At 46.9% G+C, this 17,946-nt stretch overlaps 2 protein-coding genes across 6 annotated transcripts in view; one reads left to right on the top strand and one right to left on the bottom strand.

The window, feature by feature from the left end:
• The window catches only part of LOC6588527 (acetylcholinesterase), a 39,850-nt gene that overhangs the window by 10,279 nt on the left and 11,625 nt on the right, over positions 1 to 17,946 (top strand). For all 5 annotated transcript variants that reach the window (XM_026994859.1, XM_026994850.1, XM_026994844.1 and 2 more), the window contains 6 exons: positions 3,657 to 4,705; positions 6,814 to 6,952; positions 7,015 to 7,560; positions 7,623 to 7,830; positions 12,613 to 12,755; positions 13,193 to 13,342. In XM_026994859.1, coding sequence (XP_026850660.1) covers positions 4,413 to 4,705; positions 6,814 to 6,952; positions 7,015 to 7,560; positions 7,623 to 7,830; positions 12,613 to 12,755; positions 13,193 to 13,342 — 1,479 coding nt within the window. In that variant the 5' untranslated portion in view covers positions 3,657 to 4,412. The remainder of the gene's footprint in view (positions 1 to 3,656; positions 4,706 to 6,813; positions 6,953 to 7,014; positions 7,561 to 7,622; positions 7,831 to 12,612; positions 12,756 to 13,192; positions 13,343 to 17,946) is intronic.
• Positions 15,891 to 16,332, bottom strand: LOC113567343. The gene is made up of 2 exons (XM_026994864.1): positions 16,004 to 16,332; positions 15,891 to 15,927 (listed from the first exon to the last, which is right to left on the bottom strand). Exons 1-2 carry the CDS (start codon positions 16,299 to 16,301, stop codon positions 15,914 to 15,916), a joined length of 312 nt encoding a protein of 103 aa, XP_026850665.1. The 5' UTR covers positions 16,302 to 16,332; the 3' UTR covers positions 15,891 to 15,913.

Below are 17,946 nucleotides of genomic sequence, written 5' to 3'. Positions count from 1 at the left end.
CGCCGCTCCCCTCACCAAGCAATCACCCTCTGGTGTCTCTCATCTTTGTTTTTGTTTCGTTTTGCCTTTGTGTTGTTTACCCTTTGGCTTTTACCGTTCGTTTTGTCGTTAGCCAAGTTTTTTAGCATTCGCCAAATTTTGAAAACAAAAGATGGGGAGGGCGGTGTGTAAGGGGGATGGAGCCAAACAGAGAGAGAGAGAGATGGGGAGAGCGAGTTGAATGGGAGCAGCATCGAGGTCGAGGAAGGCTGCCAAACCTTTATCGTTGTTGCTGGTTCCCCCTTTTGACCTTTGGCCAACGAATACTGACCCAGGCAGAGCCCAAAACAGAGAGAGGGTGGAGTGGTGGACTGAGGACAGAGTGTCGCCAGCTCGCTTTTCACCTGGTGCTGGTTTTTGGTGCGGGTGCGGGTGCGGGTGCGGGTCCTGGTGCTGGTCCTGGTCATGTCCTTGTCATCATCGTCAACAGCAATATTCTCGTGGCGCGGCGAAACTTTTGAAATTATAATTTAATTTGAATGTCATTAAAATTTTTCGCGCCTCTCCTTCTCCTTCTCTCTCTCTCGCCCTCCCCCTCTGTCTCGCTGTCTCTCTGGCTTTGTCTGTTATCATATCCATGACACCACAGCTGAGGGGTCGCCAAATGGGGTATTCATGTGGTTTCCATGGAAAAGAAAAATAAAGCAAAGCTGAAAAAGCCAACAGCCACAAGAAAAACTATGAAATGTTTATGCAGAAAATCCTTCAACGGCGTCAACAGAATTTTAATTAAAGAATCAGATTATTTCAATGCAAAATATACTGCAAAAATATAAAAATAATTAACAATTAATTCAGGTTTTATTTCCATAGGGGGCAGTATTATTTTCTGCTTTGGGTCCTGAAAGGAGTGGTCCCCAGTAGCTGTGGGAATTTTCTATGAGGCTGCTGTGAAATAAGCTCTGCGATCTCTATGCAGTACTCATACTTTAGAAGCTTTCAGTTGCTCCTTGAGCCAAGTTTGAAGCTGCAACTTTATGAAAACAGTTGGCAAGAAAAATTTCCCGTGTCAGCTGAAACTAAGCGCTTGAATTGTGTGCTGCCAGCCAGGGGAAGCCATCAAATGAAATAAGACGAAGAAAAGTGTCACCCCCTCCCCCCATGCCACTTAAAAAACGACTCGTTTTCCTGGAAAGTTTCAGTCAGAAGGGGAAATGGCGAGGGAAGGGGGAAGAAAACTGCTGCAGCCGCAAGAAATTAAGAAAATATTCACTTAGGTCCGGTCTTATCTGCTCGGGACCAGGCGCTGTTGACAGAGCCTGTATGCCTGGATGCCTGGATGCCTCGATCTCTGGATGGGGACAAAGATGGCCGCCCCAGCGGAGGACCATGCGGTGCAAAGCAGAAATGAAAATGCAAAGTACATGTAGAAAATTGAGCTAATTTAGCTGAAATGTGCAGGGTCGTCGGCAGTGGGAACGGAAATAAATTGGCAGCCTGTAAGTCAAGTCGCATTTCGGTGGCGTCTTAATGCCATTTTAATTGTGCCGCAAAATAACATTTAAATTACTGCGGCGCCACCGGGGAGGCAGAGGGGCTGAGACAGCGGCTGGAGAGCTGGCGAGCTGCTTAGCATAAGGTGCAGTTGGGCGCCCGGAGGAGGTGTGGCAGTGGAGTTATTATACGGCCCCGTCTAATGGGCTGCCAGCATGCAAGGCTCTGGTACTGGTCGCGGCTCAATTTGGCTTCGGAAGTTGCTGCAACTGGCAAAGGACACGACGCAGGAGCACGGGCGCATCAAGGACATGGCAGGGTTAAGCTACTGCCTGCGGCAAATGTTTGTTCGTTCGTTTTTCTGTTTGTATTTCCCCTCAAACTGCAGGCAGCCTCCCATGTCAGCAGGACATTGAAGGTGGAACAAAATGACATATTTATAGAGCAGAGCACACACAAACATTGCCAGAAATTGGCAGCTTTCCATTGGTTTTGCCTAATTTGTGTGCGGCAGGCAGTTGGCTTTTCAGAGTGATATTTGTATGAAAACTTTGCCTGTTAACTTTCCTTCAGTTGTGCATACAGTACACACTCGACAGAGACACCGAAACACCCCTCAAAATAAGAACTTTCAAAGAAGCACACCAATTAATTACGAGTATGAACTAGTAAAAAGACTTCATACCGTGTGTAGAGGGGCACCGAAGAAAGCTTATCCGACAAGTACTGGGTCGTACTGAAGATGTAGCCTAGAACTATATATGTATCTATAAATCGAAGAAGTCAGCAAGAGAACCGCAATCATTATAGGTTATGTTTTAAAAATTTGTCGTTGAAAAATGTTGGTTTTACGGATAATCCTTTGTGATAATAAGAGAACAATTGCGAATTAAGCTAGGCTGCAAAAAAGTACTTACTTTTATAAAAATTGTGGTAGGATAATTCCTATAAGTCAGTACGGAAGCCCCAGTCTAACCTATAACAGCCAATACGGCTTAGTTTTTATTAATTAATCCATAAATGCGCGGTCACACTAAAGAAAATACCGAATATACGGCGAGAATATACTGAAAAAAGCATGGTGATCGACGCTCGATCATTCTAAATGACGCATCAAAGAAAGGAAATCGTGTCCGAAGATATAAAAGTGCATCTAAGGGGTAACTTTGTTTAACTCTTACAAAATATGGTAAAAATATCATATTTTTGAGATTTTTCAAAAAATTTGTGGGTGGTTTTAGGTTTTCGGGGAATATCCCAAGTTGTAGAGTGATTTTGCATCTTAGACAGAGGACTACTTTGTAAAATTGAAACTTTAACTTAAAACTAAGGATATATGGCCAGTACTTCATTGCATTTCATTAGGACTAGTGGCGGAAGAACTACCTGGACTCCTTATATGACGCGTATAGCAAAAAGTACGACTGTTTGTGGTGCATCACATACTTCGAGCTGCTAATTAGTGCTCTGTGTTTGTATGTATCTAAAGTCGAAGCCTGGAAGGCATGTTATTGCGTTGCATTTCCAATTAAATCAAGTGACCGACCCCTCAATTTACGATTGCTTGAATCAAGATGTCGGCTGGGCCATAAAATATTTGCATAAATCGGTCAAGTGACGGTTTTATGACAGCATATATAAGAAATTATGTTTAACGACGTTTCCGAAAGCTTGAAGGAGACGACACAGCCTTAGAAAACGATATACGGATCTCGAGAGCAGCTGTGAGCTGTGAGTGGCCCCAATGTGCCGGTGGGGTGGGGCAGGGAGGGGAATGGGGCGGCACTCGGAAACTTTTGAGTGCAAGACGAGACGGTGGATGGGGTCTTTGGGGGGCATTTGCATCTCTGCTGAAGTGGTAAACACATGCACACACACACACACACACACACACACTGCACACTGATGCAGACATATGTACGACAGAGACAAATGCAAACACACTTAAATACTGTAGCATACAAACGGGGGCAGACGACGTCGAAGACGAAGCACCAGAGGAGTCGACTTGTACTTTTGTGGTGACAGCAGCAGAAAAGTAGCAGAAAGGGCACCGGAAAAAGCAGCATAAAGAGAGCAGGGAAAAAGAGAAATTAAACAAACCTCGGAGCACACGCCCACTGCTGTACCAACTGGCAGGAAACTAAGACAAATACCCTAATGCCTGTCCTTTCTATTTGCAGTTTAAACACACAGAGAGGAGCAGACCCGAGAGATCCGACCATCAGACCATACCGGAACGGAAAGGAAAGGAAAGGAAACCTGAGGAGAGGCGAAGAGAGCCGAGCCGAGCCGAGCCGAGCAGAGCTGAGGGTAGGCGCAGGTAGCGCATAGGAAACACCGCTGCAAAAGTGCAACAGCTGCACAAAGCCAAAGCCGTACACCCTGACTTCAGTGGAATTCCAAGAGCCCAGTCCCCAGTCCACAGTTCCCAGTCCCCAGCCCCGAGCCACGTCCTAGGCCAGGCCGAAGGGAGACCGAGCAAAGGCTTTGGAAGAATGTTTAGTGCAAGACACATACGGCAGCTTCAAGTGGCAACTGTGGCAGCAGCAGCAGCAGCACCAGCAGCACCAGCAAGCACAACCGGATAATAGTCCTTCGCCGATGGTTGCGTAGTGGGTTGCAGTAGTGCAGATGTAGCAGAGAGCAACAGTCGAGTCGAGTCGCCAACATTCAGAAGAATACTAAATCCGCCAAATCCCAGCAACCAGAAACCGCAAAACCAGAGCCGTTCAACATCGACCGTAAGCCGTAAGCCCCGAGCCGAAGCCCAAGCCCAATCCCAAGCCGTAAGCCGTAAGCCGCAGAGCCAACTGCTACTGCTACTGCTAGCCGGGCCCCAAAGCCGAGACCATTTGCACGTGACGTCACAGCGTCAAGTAGGACACAGGACCGCGCGAATTGCGCATCTGCTTCCGGCGCTGCCGCGCATCCGCGTCATGGGCTCCCTTCAGCACAGCCTCTTCTATGCGCTGGCCGCGGCGCTGCTGATACTTTCGCTGCACCTCTCCGGCGTCTGCGGCGTCATCGATCGCCTGGTGGTGCAGACATCGTCGGGGCCGGTGCGCGGCCGCTCGGTGACGGTGCAGGGCCGCGAAGTGCACGTCTATACGGGCATCCCCTACGCCAAGCCGCCAGTCGAGGACCTGCGCTTTCGCAAACCGGTACCGGCGGAGCCCTGGCACGGCGTCCTAGACGCCACTCGTCTATCCGCGACCTGCGTCCAAGAGCGGTAAGTCAGGGGATTGTTGGTGGGGTGGGGACTGTTGGGTCAGGGTGTTCCACTTCTGCAGCTGACCCAGAAACAACAAATCGGAGCCCGGCTGCCGTTGCAGCACGGTGTTGACCTAACTGTTGCTAGTGACGTCATGCCGCATGCAAAATGCCGGTCAAACAAAAGACGCCAGCCAGAGGGGTCGCCTCCAAGTTTGCTCTGCAGCCTGCAATTGCATCGTGTTTGCATTTAATTATTTACGACCGACAAAGTCCTGGCCGAATCGCTGCTGGGAAACTCGTAAAAATGCCACCCGAAATGCTACAGAAAACTATTAATGGGAAAGAAAAATGCCAATCTGTTTAAGTAGAAAGATTGCTTTTGAAGTAGTCTCAAAGTTACCGAACAGTGAGGAGAGGAGAGTCACCGAAAGGCCATCTCTGAACGTTTGGAAGTGTTTCAAAGATAAATCATTTATGCAAGGGCTAAAGGCATTTGAAAGTTGAATTAAATATTTGTGCGACTGTCAGGAAACTATTATTTAATATCTCGTTGAAGGAAAATCTCTATGTTTTGTATAATGCGATGCATTATACTAATTTTGTACCCAGATTTATTTATTTTGCCACTAGTTCGTTAGAAATCATAAGCTGTATATAATTATAGTGATATCTGCTCATTGCTGGTTTAAGTATAATCCGATTCATAATTGAATAGAGTACCATTTGTGCCATCTAAACAATTAACAATAAATACACAAGCCTCATTTAGACTGTTTAAAATAGCAAAATTACTGGCAGATATACGGTTATATTTCGGAAATATTCAATGCTATTTAATTTGAATTCGTGAATTATTTTTTTATTTTTTTCTTGGGTAAAATATGTAGGTTTTTATAAACGAGTTTAATGGGAATTTAATCTAGTTTTTAATTTAAGAGAAAGAACAATACATCACAGGTGATAAATACATAGAATTAAGGGAATATTATTGTAGGGATCTTGTAGGGAGATCCAGTGGATGGCACCTTTAGAGTCTTCTTTTTCTTGGCTGGGTTGTTAGATGTCTGGCTAGTACATTAGGACATCCTTAGCTGCATGAAGCTTCCATCACCCACTTTAGGAACCTTTAGATCCCTTTCGATGTCCCTGTTTCTAATATACCATGGAGCACTACATGTTCGCCTTGGGATCTTCGATTGGGCAGCTTGAATTTTATTTAAATTATTTGTTGCCGCAATTTAAAGTGCATATTTCCGGATGGGACCTACGATGGCTTGTTTCTTGAATTGAATTGATTAACTATTTAGTATTTTGCCTGCCTGAATCTACTTCTTGCACTAAATGTTGCAATTAGCAACCATAAATATTTAATATAGTGCGTGGGATGGACTTCAACAACAGTATTGATATCATTGGGGTGTGCTTCTGCTTTGGGGAACTGCTTTTTGCTCTGCTCTTGAGAGATAGGGCTGTAATTGGCTCTAGCATTGCCACCCACCCTAATGGAAAGTCATCAATGTGTGTGTGGCAAAAGGAAATTAGAAAAATATAGAGATAAAGGTAGCGGAAGAGGAAAGAGAAAGAGCGAGTGGCGAGGGAAATCGCCTCTTGCTCTCTGCGTCGCGTCTGTGATAAATTACTTTTATGCGAAACGGCAAAGTTAATTTTAATGGACACGAAGCCAAACACACCTAGACATACACCCACACACACACACACACGGATGTGCGGTGTGTGTGTGTGTGTGTGCGTATCTGTGTGTATCTACAGGAAGGGACAGACAAATGCTGAGCTTTCTTTATACGAATGCGTAGAGATATCGGTTCGAGGTATTCAACATTTATAAGGCGGAAAAACTATGTCAAATTGTAGGCCCGGCCCAGAGGGGGGTGGAAGCGCCACGAGTGTTTGTGCGAGGGGGGGGAGGGGTAGGGGAAGTCAAACGAGAAAAACGGAAGAGAGCAAATACTCGTAAAATAAATAACACAGCTGGTTAGGTTTTCGTAATTGGCGTGACCGAATTCCGGATGGGGAGAGTGGACGCCCGGGCTTTGATTTGCATATGGCATATGGGTCAGTCACTAATCAAGACTGCTCTTCTTCTGCTCTTCCCTCTTCCCGTAGCTACGAATACTTTCCGGGCTTCTCTGGCGAGGAGATCTGGAACCCCAACACCAATGTTTCCGAGGACTGCCTGTACATCAACGTTTGGGCGCCGGCCAAGGCGCGTCTACGCCATGGAAGAGGCGCCAATGGTGCCGAGGTGAGTGGGTCGACCTTTCCCGAGTAACAATGATCCGCTCTAGCACAGTATCCTCCCCTCAGCACTCGGGCTCCAAGCCGGCGGACACGGACCACCTGATCCACAATGGTAATCCGCAGAACACGACCAATGGATTGCCCATTCTGATCTGGATCTACGGAGGGGGATTCATGACCGGCTCGGCCACCCTGGACATCTACAATGCGGACATCATGGCGGCCGTGGGGAATGTGATAGTGGCCTCCTTCCAGTATCGCGTGGGGGCCTTTGGTTTCCTCCATCTGGCGCCGGAAATGCCGGCAGACTTCGCCGAGGAGGCACCCGGCAATGTGGGGCTCTGGGACCAGGCGCTGGCCATCCGCTGGCTGAAGGAAAATGCGCACGCCTTCGGCGGCAATCCCGAGTGGATGACCATGTTCGGGGAGTCGGCGGGCTCCAGCTCGGTGAACGCCCAGCTGGTGTCGCCCGTGACGCGGGGCGTGGTCAAGCGGGCCATGATGCAGTCGGGCACCATGAACGCACCCTGGAGCCACATGACCTCCGAGAAGGCCGTGGAGATCGGAAAGGCGCTGATCAACGACTGCAACTGCAATGCCTCCATGCTGAAGGTGAGTCCGAAACGCCTTCCCGATCTCCGGATTAGATTGTAGAGCCTCTGCTCTTTCCGCAGACCAATCCCGCTCACGTGATGAGCTGCATGCGGGGCGTGGACGCCAAGACCATTTCGGTGCAGCAATGGAACTCGTACTCGGGCATCCTCAGCTTCCCATCTGCCCCAACCATAGACGGGGCCTTTCTGCCGGCGGATCCCATGACCCTGATGAAGACGGCGGATCTCAAGGACTACGACATACTAATGGGAAATGTCAGGGATGAGGGTAAGTCTCAACTCATTGCTTGTCCCTATCCCCTGAGGCCCCTGGGGCTCCTGAAGCCCCTAAGGCAATGAATCTCTCAGGATGGCTAAAGACTTGCTTCAATTTCCTTTTTGCCGCGACTTCATCAAGAGCAGCTCTTGTTCAACATCCAATCCGGCCCCTCTTTTAGTCCTCCGCTCTTCCACTCTTCCACTCTTTTTCTCATCTATCTCTGGCGCTGTTATCCTTGCGTCTATTGTTGCATCCTCTGCGGCTGACGTCAGCGCTAAACTTTATCCGAAACAAAGTACTACCCATTGCCAATGTTGTTTGCCAAGCCATCTTTCCTATCCCCTGCCATCCCCTACCCGATGCCAGCAAACTTTTTGCTGCAGCTCGCTCTCGCTCTTCATCCTTTTTGTGATTTTATTACTTTTGTGCAACTACAACTACACTTTCCTTATACTATATACCTATATATGTATATATTTTCTGGTGCTACAATAGCTGTTCCCTGAATGCCAGACAAAATGCATTTTATTCTTGTCGTTACACGGGTTTCCATGGCTACACTCGGATACTCGTACCATCGAAGTGTGCTGCGGCTTAGCCCGACTGCTTTTCCTTTCAGAAATTTTCCAGTCCTCAGTACATTTTGAGTGCCGCAGCTCGTAATGCATTTGCTGCTTTCTGTTGGCTCGAGTGCTTAATTTTTATGGTTTATTGCATGACACTGGGGTGGCGCTTAGTTCGTTGCTGGTGCTGCGGCTGGTCCTTCTGATGCTGCTCCTGCCACGTCTGTGGTTGCCCCACCCTCCGCTGCCCTCACAAAACTGCACTTTGTATAATGTTGCTGCATTGCTGGCTCTTCTGGCTTTGGGAAATGGCTCTGACTCTGGCTCTTGCGGCTTTTGTCGCCGCAAACGAATTGCACAAACTTTAAACTCCGATTGCGGTGCGTGTCAACGCACCAGAGTCGTTGGTCGTGTGCCTCAATACAGCACGAGGGCAGACCCCGACCCAGACCAAGACCTGCCGGGAGCTGAACTCGCCAGACTCGCCCACGCAAATGGCGGCGTCCCCGGGAAAAAAAACCATCGAGCAAGGCACGCACAAACCCACTCGGTCACAGATACACACTCACCCACACACAGTCCGGGGTTCGTCGGAGAGGGGGAGGAGGGCGCTCAGCTGTGCAGGACGGCATCATAAATTATTTAAATATATTTCGTTCAGGTGACAGGGGGCCTGGCTGGGGCTGGTGGCAAGCAGAAAGCAGCAGGTAGCAAAAAGCGAGCCCTCATCTTGATGGGCGGAACGGGACGCGTGAGTGCCACACGTGCCGCAGCATTGTCGTCTAGAGTGGGGGCTACGTCCACGTCCAGGGCCGCATTATTATGGTTGAGGGGGTGGTGGGTTGTGGAAGCTCCGAGTGCTATTTCAACCAGACTTAAAGTTTGGCTGTAATTATTTGACCCTTGCGGAAGAGCAGAAGTAATAAACTATTGTACATAGTATTATATGCATAATATTTCAATATTTAAAGGCATTCCCTACAGGCAGCATACACTTTAAAGATCGCAATCGGCAATCGCATGCTCTTTTTTCGAGTGCACCGAGGATATTTAGACCTACGTTTGGCTCTAACTAAACTCAGTTTAAGCTGGAAATATAAGTAAATGTCGGATAAAGATGGCAACTCTTCTTTATACATACGATATATATTTTCTGTACGGGGCATTGGGGGGGACTGCTGCTGCTTTTCGTCCCAGGTCAGAAAATGGCGCACTTGGAACAAGTTTTCGGTTTGCGTTTTCCTTTCTTATTATTTCGCGAGCCGCCGCAGGACGAGGGAGTGGGTGGGTGGGTGTTTGTATGTTGCTTTTGTTGTTCGTATAACAGATTGAAGAAGATTCTCGGGGGCTTTTGTGCCGTGGCTTTGCCTCGTGCTTTTGGCCCGCTTTCGATTTCTTGTTGCCGTCGCCGTCGCCGTCGCCGCCTTGCCAGCAGACGCGTGTGCTTTCTGCTCACTTTCACTCATTGCTCACAGCTGCTGTTATTGCCCTCTCTCTGTCGCGCTCTCTCTCTCTCCCTCTCTCTTTCTATTCCTGTTGCAGCTTACATTTTTATTCGTAGTCAGCAGTGGCGTTTGTTGCCTGTTTCTCCGCTGTTCTCTTGGCCAAGGTGTGCGTGCGTGCCCGCCAGGCGACTGCCACGACGAGGTATACCGAGCCTCGCTGTTTGTGTGAGCGTGTGCTGCTTGACTGTGTGTATGTGTGTGTGTGTGTGTGTGTGTGTTTGGTTTGGGAGTGTTTGTGAGTTCAAGGTCATCTAGCATTTGCAACAATACGAATACGAATACGAATACAAACTCAAATACATTGCGATGTGCCGCGCACATGAAAGCATCCTTTTCTGTTTTTGTTTGACAAATTCGGTTGCTCGCCCTTCGTCCTTCGTCCCTTCACAGTTACTTCCACATGTACATACATGTACGTGTATCTGTGGTGTGTATGTCCTTAATTTTTATTCTAAATAAAATATTTGCTTAGCTAAATTTACTTGTATTGGCCTGAAAGAAACCCGAATAAACATATATTCCACTAAGGAAGTTTGGGAAAATTACTAAGATTTTTTAATTTAAAATATAAAAAAAAATTGTGTTATAATTTTCAATATGGGCATCAGATCTACTTATTTTTCCTTTTCTTTAAAGCTTAATTTTGTCGCAATTATTTATTAATTCATATTGGATGGGGATACAAACAGGGAATAGGGCAGCTCAGCTGATGGCAGGGTAGGCCCATAGATAGGTGAGGAACATCAGCCAAAGCCGCAGAGCTGCCCGCCCCACGATACCATCTCTCCCGACCAGAATCGCCGAAAAAGCACCTGGTTTTTAATTTCAATATAAAATATTATCCATGTACATTGAGTACACGTAATCTAAATGTAATCTATGGATTCTAAGCAATAAATTTGCGACATTTCCCAATACAGATCTACATCCAACTATAATTTGTAACCCGTATTAGCATTTAATATATTTAATTTTATTATATTTATTTCCGCCATTTATATTTTTGATTTATTTATTTATCTATTTTTTTTTGGAAAGATCTGTATTTTAATATTTGTCTAATTGTCATAATTAATAAAAGTCTGATTCGAAGTACCCACCATTGCAATTGCTGCTCTTCACAAGAAAGCAAAGTCTTCCTTCTTTTAGCTGACACTTTAATATTGATTGAACTACAAGTTCAGGTTCCAAATTTCCAAGCAATTCCTTTGCATTTGCCGTTCAATCTAGTGTAGGTCAGAAGTACGAGAATTCCATGAATTATTTAGCCATTGCAGGGCGACGAATTCTTGGTGTTTAAATAATTTAAATTTGGTTGCTTCTTCTCGAGTGGGCTCGGGGTGGGCTCGGGCTGGTGGGTGAGCGAATGTCTCTGCCAGCCATGGCTTGTTTGCCTGCTAATTGCTCCGCGTTCTGCCTCGGGCCTGGCCAGTGCTCCATCGAATCAGCTCGATGTTTCCGTTTCCGTTTCTGGTCCTGTTCCTGTTGGTGCCTCTAACTCAATTATACACTCATTAAAAGCATATTTACATGGCTCTGTGTGTGTTCGAGGGCGCTCGTTTGGGGAGACCGGGAAGTAGCCGCAGAAAGCCGAAACATTTGTGGCCACAGAGTGTGTGTTTCTGGCAATTTAATTAAAAGCGTACGCTTGATGCCACGCCACAGTACAGCAGTTCTCGGAGTTTTAGATAAAAAAATATAATCAGCAACTGGTTGATTCGAAATGATTCGTAATATCAAAATTACTGTCGTACTTACCAACTCTTGGCGGCAACCAGAGAATCCTTCAATCCTATGCAAATATTCCCGGTTGATGAAAGACTTGCCTCGAGAAACTAGTGCATGCAATGCCACAATTTTGGACGTGACTTGGGGATATTTTGGGCCAGATTTGGCTAGATGCTTGGAAATTCGAATGAAACCGTCATGTTCATGGCTTTGCATAATTTTTGGGCTTTATTTGAATCCCGGCAAACATCAACACATAGAGCCAGCAAAATGATTCGGCAATGGGTGGCGTGGCCCGTGTGGTGGCGTCAGTTCACACAGATACAAGCACACACATGCACACACACAGTCTGCTGCTGTGTTGCTGTTGCTACATGAACGAGTTTTGTGGGAGGCAGCAATTATGGTTCGTTAGTGTGTTCGTATTTGAAGTGTGCCACAAAGACAAGGCCTGACGAGAGGTGGAGAGCGGCAACAACAAGTGCCATAAAAATTAAGTTAATAAAAGGCAGCAAGGAGCCGCTTTGTTCTCGGCCTAGCTGCGGTCCTGGCTAGTTTCTGTTGTCGTTTCTCTGAGCGTGTGAGTGTTTGCCTATTCTATTTTGCTCTTGTTTTTACTGTTTTTTGCTTTTGTTTTTGCTTCATACTCGTACTTCTGCCTTCCCATCCCATGCCATGCCAGCCGCCCCGCTTGTGGCTTGTGCAGCGGTTGCGATTGCTGTTGTTGCTGCTGGCAGGTCGTGGGGTTAATGTTGCTCTCAACGTCCTTGGCACGACCCGTCTATTGTGAGTCGGAATCTTGAAGCGCCGCCCTCAGCGGCCTGCAGTGGTAATTGTTTTTTAGGATTCGCCAGCAGACCCTCGTCGAGCTCCAGTCCGACTACCAGTGGCAGTAACAGCGCCCCACCCCCCCAATCCACTCATCGTAGTCCTCATCCTGCACATTGTGGCGGCATGACCTCGCTTTGCTCACTAGCATCCCGTTCTCGTTGCAGGTACCTACTTCTTGCTGTACGATTTCATCGATTACTTCGATAAGGACGATGCCACCGCCCTGCCGCGCGACAAGTATCTGGAGATTATGAACAACATTTTCGGCAAAGCAACACAGGCGGAGCGAGAGGCCATCATATTCCAGGTAAGAGTGCATGCCACAAGAGGCAATGGCGCACCTATGAATGCACCCGACAACTGCATTCGTTCATCGGACGGGGAGGGGCTGGTTTGATGACAACTGCAGACTGCGTCGCATGTTGCAACACGCGCCTGCCACATGCAAGCAACGTCGGAAGCCTGATTGAACTGCATTCAGGGGCTTTATTCATTTAGTTTGTCCTGTCGCCAGAAAAGCTCGTTTTGCAGTTCCATGCGTCACTTGTAGATATGGATTTGACAGCTCCAGGATTAGCAGCCCTGCAGGAGTGCCTAGAGTCGAGATTAATCGAGCGGAAGTCGACTAAACAGACAGCTTAACAGCCTTACATAATGGCCATGATTGAGTTGGGGCCACCTCCTTCGGGCTGCATTTTAATCTCTCCTCTCTCTCTCTCTCTCTCCCCCTCTCTCCGTTCACAGTACACCAGCTGGGAGGGCAATCCGGGCTATCAGAATCAGCAGCAAATTGGACACGCCGTGGGCGATCACTTCTTCACCTGCCCCACCAACGAGTATGCCCAGGCGCTGGCCGAGCGAGGCGCCTCTGTGCACTACTACTTCTTTAAACATGTGAGTAAAGGGGATTTAAGGGGATTACCTATAGAATGGTTAAAGAGTTTCAAGCGAAAATATACTGTAGAGATCCAGAACTGCATTACACAGTGATTATATTACGTATACGTACTCGCTTTTTGTCCGTTCACGTTCCACCGTCCACTGCCGGCAAATCATTAAATATTTCTCAGGCTCTGACACGTAAGATGGCGTTGAAGCGCGTGCGTCCAATCGAAATGCGGTCAAATGGGGCGCAAGTGGCGCGAAAGCAAAAATGCATGCGAGACCGGAGGAAAGGCTGGCAACTGCAATTTGTTTGTCATTAAAATTGCACACAAGGCTAATGGCGGCCAGAGACCGGAGACCGGCCGGAGCGGAGCGGAATCCTCCCGCAGCAGATACGAATACGAATGCGACTACAGGGCATGCCGCAGTAGCCAACGCAGCGGCGGCGGCAGCGGAAAATGTCAACGTGACTGTGTCTGCCTTAATTATTAATGTCGGGCTGATGGGCAGGCTATGCCGGGATCCTGAGTGGCGCCGGGGGCCACGTAAGAGCAGAGCTTGCGGCTAATCTGCAGAACACAACTGAAAGCGAAAGTTTTCTAGCCGGAATGGGGTCAGGTGCATGTCACAGATGAGTGTGTGCCTCCGCCAAGAATAGCTCGAGCTAAGACAATCCAATCAGTGTTATTTATGGCCCCTATAATTATTGTAAATTGTTTGAGCAAAAGTTCTGGAACCTTTGCCGCGTAATGTTAAAGTTTAACTTTAAAGGTTGATTTATTCCGTATCTTGTGGCTCGTTTAAAACTAAAGTAAACTGTTAACTTTATGGCTACAAACTACACTATGACACAGCATTTTTAGTCCCAGCACCAAACTGACTTTTTCTGATACATTTGGGGATTTAAAAAACTTTAAAGAATAAATGGGAATGTTCAGGCATACTGTTAACGATGGTATCTTCATTTCATATCTTCGTCGTAGAGCCTATATTAGAGATAAATGCCCTTTATAGACGAGTAAGCTGGAAAAATATTAGAAGGAACTACAATTATTTTCTCCAAAAGATTATTCACGACTTCCCAAGCCTTTTTCCGTATCATAAGTCTTCTAGGAAATTTTTTGGTACCCACATAACAAATAACAAAAAAAGAGCTAATGATCCATAAATTAATATTTCGTGTCTTGGACTCGAGCCGTGATGCGGTTTTCCGTTGGTAACAATTGTATTATCCACTTAATCCGTCAAGCTCTTCGATTGCGATAATACTGCAATCTACGAGTGTACGTACATATATGTATTTACCCTTAAATTACAGTATTTTGTGTGATTGTCATGATTGAAAAATCACCGCCAGTTGATGAAGATATTGCCGTGTGATATGGCCACTGTGGACAGCGCGTGCTCCGATTGCAACGGCTGCTCTGCCACGGCATGCCACCTGTCCGTGCGGCTTTTTCAATTAATCAAGCAATTTGTTGAAGACAGCTAGAACGCGTGCAAACCATTTGATTGGACTTCATAGTGTCCCAGTGCCACCCATCCGGGGCAAGGGTCGTGTTGTCGTCGTTTTCGCTGTTGTTTCATAGTCGTTTCATCGTTGCTGGGGCGGTGCTGGCAGGCAACCTTGGCCGCCATAATTATGGTAACCAAAAGTTTCACGCAATACACACCCACAAACGAATAAACAGCACTCACATGCTACACCCACACCCCCACCCCTGGCACCTGGCACCAGGCACACACTCATACACTCGGTCGCACAGCGCCAATTAAACTACACGCACTGCCTGCCAAGAAGGAGCTCTGGGGCGAGACAGTGGCAAGAACCAGAAACAACAACTTAGGGGGCACAGGAGCAGGAGCAGTAGCAATCCTTACCGGATCACGACCCACTCGGGCCGCGCAGCGCTAGGTGAGGGGGTGGTGGACGAAGAGGATTCAGGGGCAGAGTCAGAATCGACTAATGAAACTTCAATTTACGAGGTCACGGCCCGCATGGCCTGCACGTGTGGGGCATAATTTCCCTCAGTTATTTGTTTAAACGACTTTGGCTGCGGTTTCTACTACCGACCGTCGTCTGTCGATTGCCGATTCCCGATTGATAGGAACAGAACAGAATAAACCTGAATCGGCCTAATGATTAACCAATACGCAATCCTCACAGCGCGTATACGCAGCGTGGACGTATTGATTTCTGTGCGTTTACCTGAAGTCTGAATAGAAATATGTATATCTACTCGTATGCGAGTATGTATGAATATAATTAGGAATTGTAGTCGATATTGATTGGTGATAAATGGTAATTTTACTGAAAATTTGGCTCCCAAAATCAGGCAATATTACTCATACGCCGTGTGCCACACTTCTGGCTGTTGACCCGCTGCTCTTTCCAATTGATATCACAATAATGCGTACTGATTGGTGCAGGGTGCGACGGTCGACGGGTCAATGTCGATGCATTGTTTAAATCCAATCGGCTGTTAATAATCCATTGGCTGAATCAGGGGCAGCTCCGGCGACAGGGACAGCGCCAAGCCCAGAGACAGTTGGACTGGTTACGGCAGCAGCAGTTGGCAGTCAGGAGCTGGCTCCTAAATGGAAATGAAAGCAAATGAAATTAGTTTTAATTACAACCGTCAAGTTGCCGCAACAAAACTCGTAACTCACTTTGCCCATAAACGAGACGAAGAAGGAGGAGCCGGGCCGGTCCGGTCCGGGCCGGGTCGAGCCCGGGTCCAATAAGAGTGACGGGGCCACGATGGGGCGACGAAGCATGGCAAATGGGGTCGCCAGCTGCTAAAGTGCCTGCCAGATTGTCTCTCTGCTTGGTTGCCACTGGGGCCCCCAACATGCTTGACTGACCAGCCACTGCTCCTCTGCTGCTCCTGTTCCTGGTCCTCCTCTGCTCCGAGTTCTCTTGACTACTGCAGCGTGCAACGTGCCTGGCACTTAAATAAGTTTTCATATTCCACTCCTCCCTACTCCATTCTCCACCGCTTCACTTCACTTCCCTCCTCGCCTTCTCGCCTCGGACTGCGACTGCGACTCCACTCAACTAGACTCGACCGTGGCGTTTCCCATTATGACCTCAGAGTCCAAGTTTCTCTGCTGTTTGCAATTTTGCGCTTAAATCAAAAAAGTTTATTTTCTGCTATGGCTGCGTACAGTTTTTCATTATTTGTGCGAAAAGGCGCAAGGCGAAAGGCGTGAGCAGGAGCAGGAGTACTGTACAACTTATATATGCATGTGGAGACGTGTGTCCCGACAGCCAACGGCCAAGTCGCATAAATTTCCAACAACTTGGCAGCAACATCAGCAGCGCACTACAGCCCGGCAACGGTTCCACATTACCAGAATTACCCTTGCCAGATCCCGGACACTATTCATTATGCGACTTGGCAGCTCCGGCGATGGCCACTTGGCTGCCAGCCTGTCAAGGTGCAGCTCATGCAAAGCCCGATTGCGGCCAACTTGGGCTGAAGGGCTAAGTGGTACACCCCGGTCTGACGGAATAGACTTACGGTCAAGTGAATCTCATTGGGCTGTTTTATGCTTTGCTGTACAAGAGACTGAAGTTTTCAATGTACATTACCTAATTAGCATTTATCAAGGGCTTAGTTGGCAGTCGGAAACAATTTAACAACAGCGAGAAACATCGATTTCTGACTGAATTATTTTTATGTAAATATGGTTAAAAATCTCAACTTTCATTATAAAACTCCTCCCAAACGACTAGACCGATATTAATGTCATACATATTTAGCATGTATGCGAATAGTTTACCAACTATTTCCTTTCCTTCCTAACTTTTTCATCGGGACCTTAGTGTTTTTGTATGAACAATATCCAAATATCTCATATAAAATGTAACATAATCAATACAATACAATCTATGTATTTATGTATGTGTGTTACGTGCTTTGTGACTGTGAAAGGTCCGCATACCGGATCATTAGTAAGAACAGCAATTTGGTCCAGTTGGTCCAGTGTGTTACAAAATATTGCCATTGGGCCATCAAACGAACAAAGCAAGAAACATGCGAAATGGTAGGGCAGAAAGAACAGACAAACGAATCCAACATGATAACGAAAATGTGCGTGTGAGCATGCCACAATGACTGGACTCTCAATCACAAGAGGCCCGAGACGAACGAAATGAAAAAAGAAAAACTCACAGAGAAATTGGCAGACAACGCCAACGAACACATCGAGTATTGAGTACGAGCCAAATGTGGAATATTCCGCTCATCCGAAAGTGATGATAAATGTCATTGCCCGATATTTTATTTTTGGTCGGCTTTATTTTACTTTCTGACCGTAAATTCTTGATAAATCGCGGCCCATCTTGTGCACTTGTAGGCAGGGGGCTTTCCCAAATGAATATCACCTTGGAATTTCCTTAAAATGTAAAATTCCAAATTTTGTTAATGTGGATAGATGGATTGTCCTTAGAGTATTTCATTGGTATATATAATTCTGCTGTGCGGCTATCGAAATCAGATCTCTTTTCGGCTAACAAATAAAATAGAATCATTATTTACTGTCGCTGATTCAAATCGTGCATGGCTAGATTCATCCTTCCATCTTAGAATACGGATTGTGTATTATAC

The sequence above is a fragment of the Drosophila persimilis genome, unplaced genomic scaffold (genome assembly GCF_003286085.1).
Source record: "Drosophila persimilis strain 14011-0111.01,24,50 unplaced genomic scaffold, DperRS2 tig00000000-arrow-pilon, whole genome shotgun sequence".
Taxonomy (NCBI): Eukaryota; Metazoa; Arthropoda; class Insecta; order Diptera; family Drosophilidae; genus Drosophila; species Drosophila persimilis.
This window is presented reverse-complemented; position numbering and strand designations above follow the sequence as displayed.

What these genes read in the sequence shown, in the direction of transcription:
- LOC113567343 (XM_026994864.1), bottom strand. Translation starts at nt 16,301, where the DNA reads ATGAAAACTTATTTAAGTGCCAGGCACGTTGCACGCTGCAGTAGTCAA.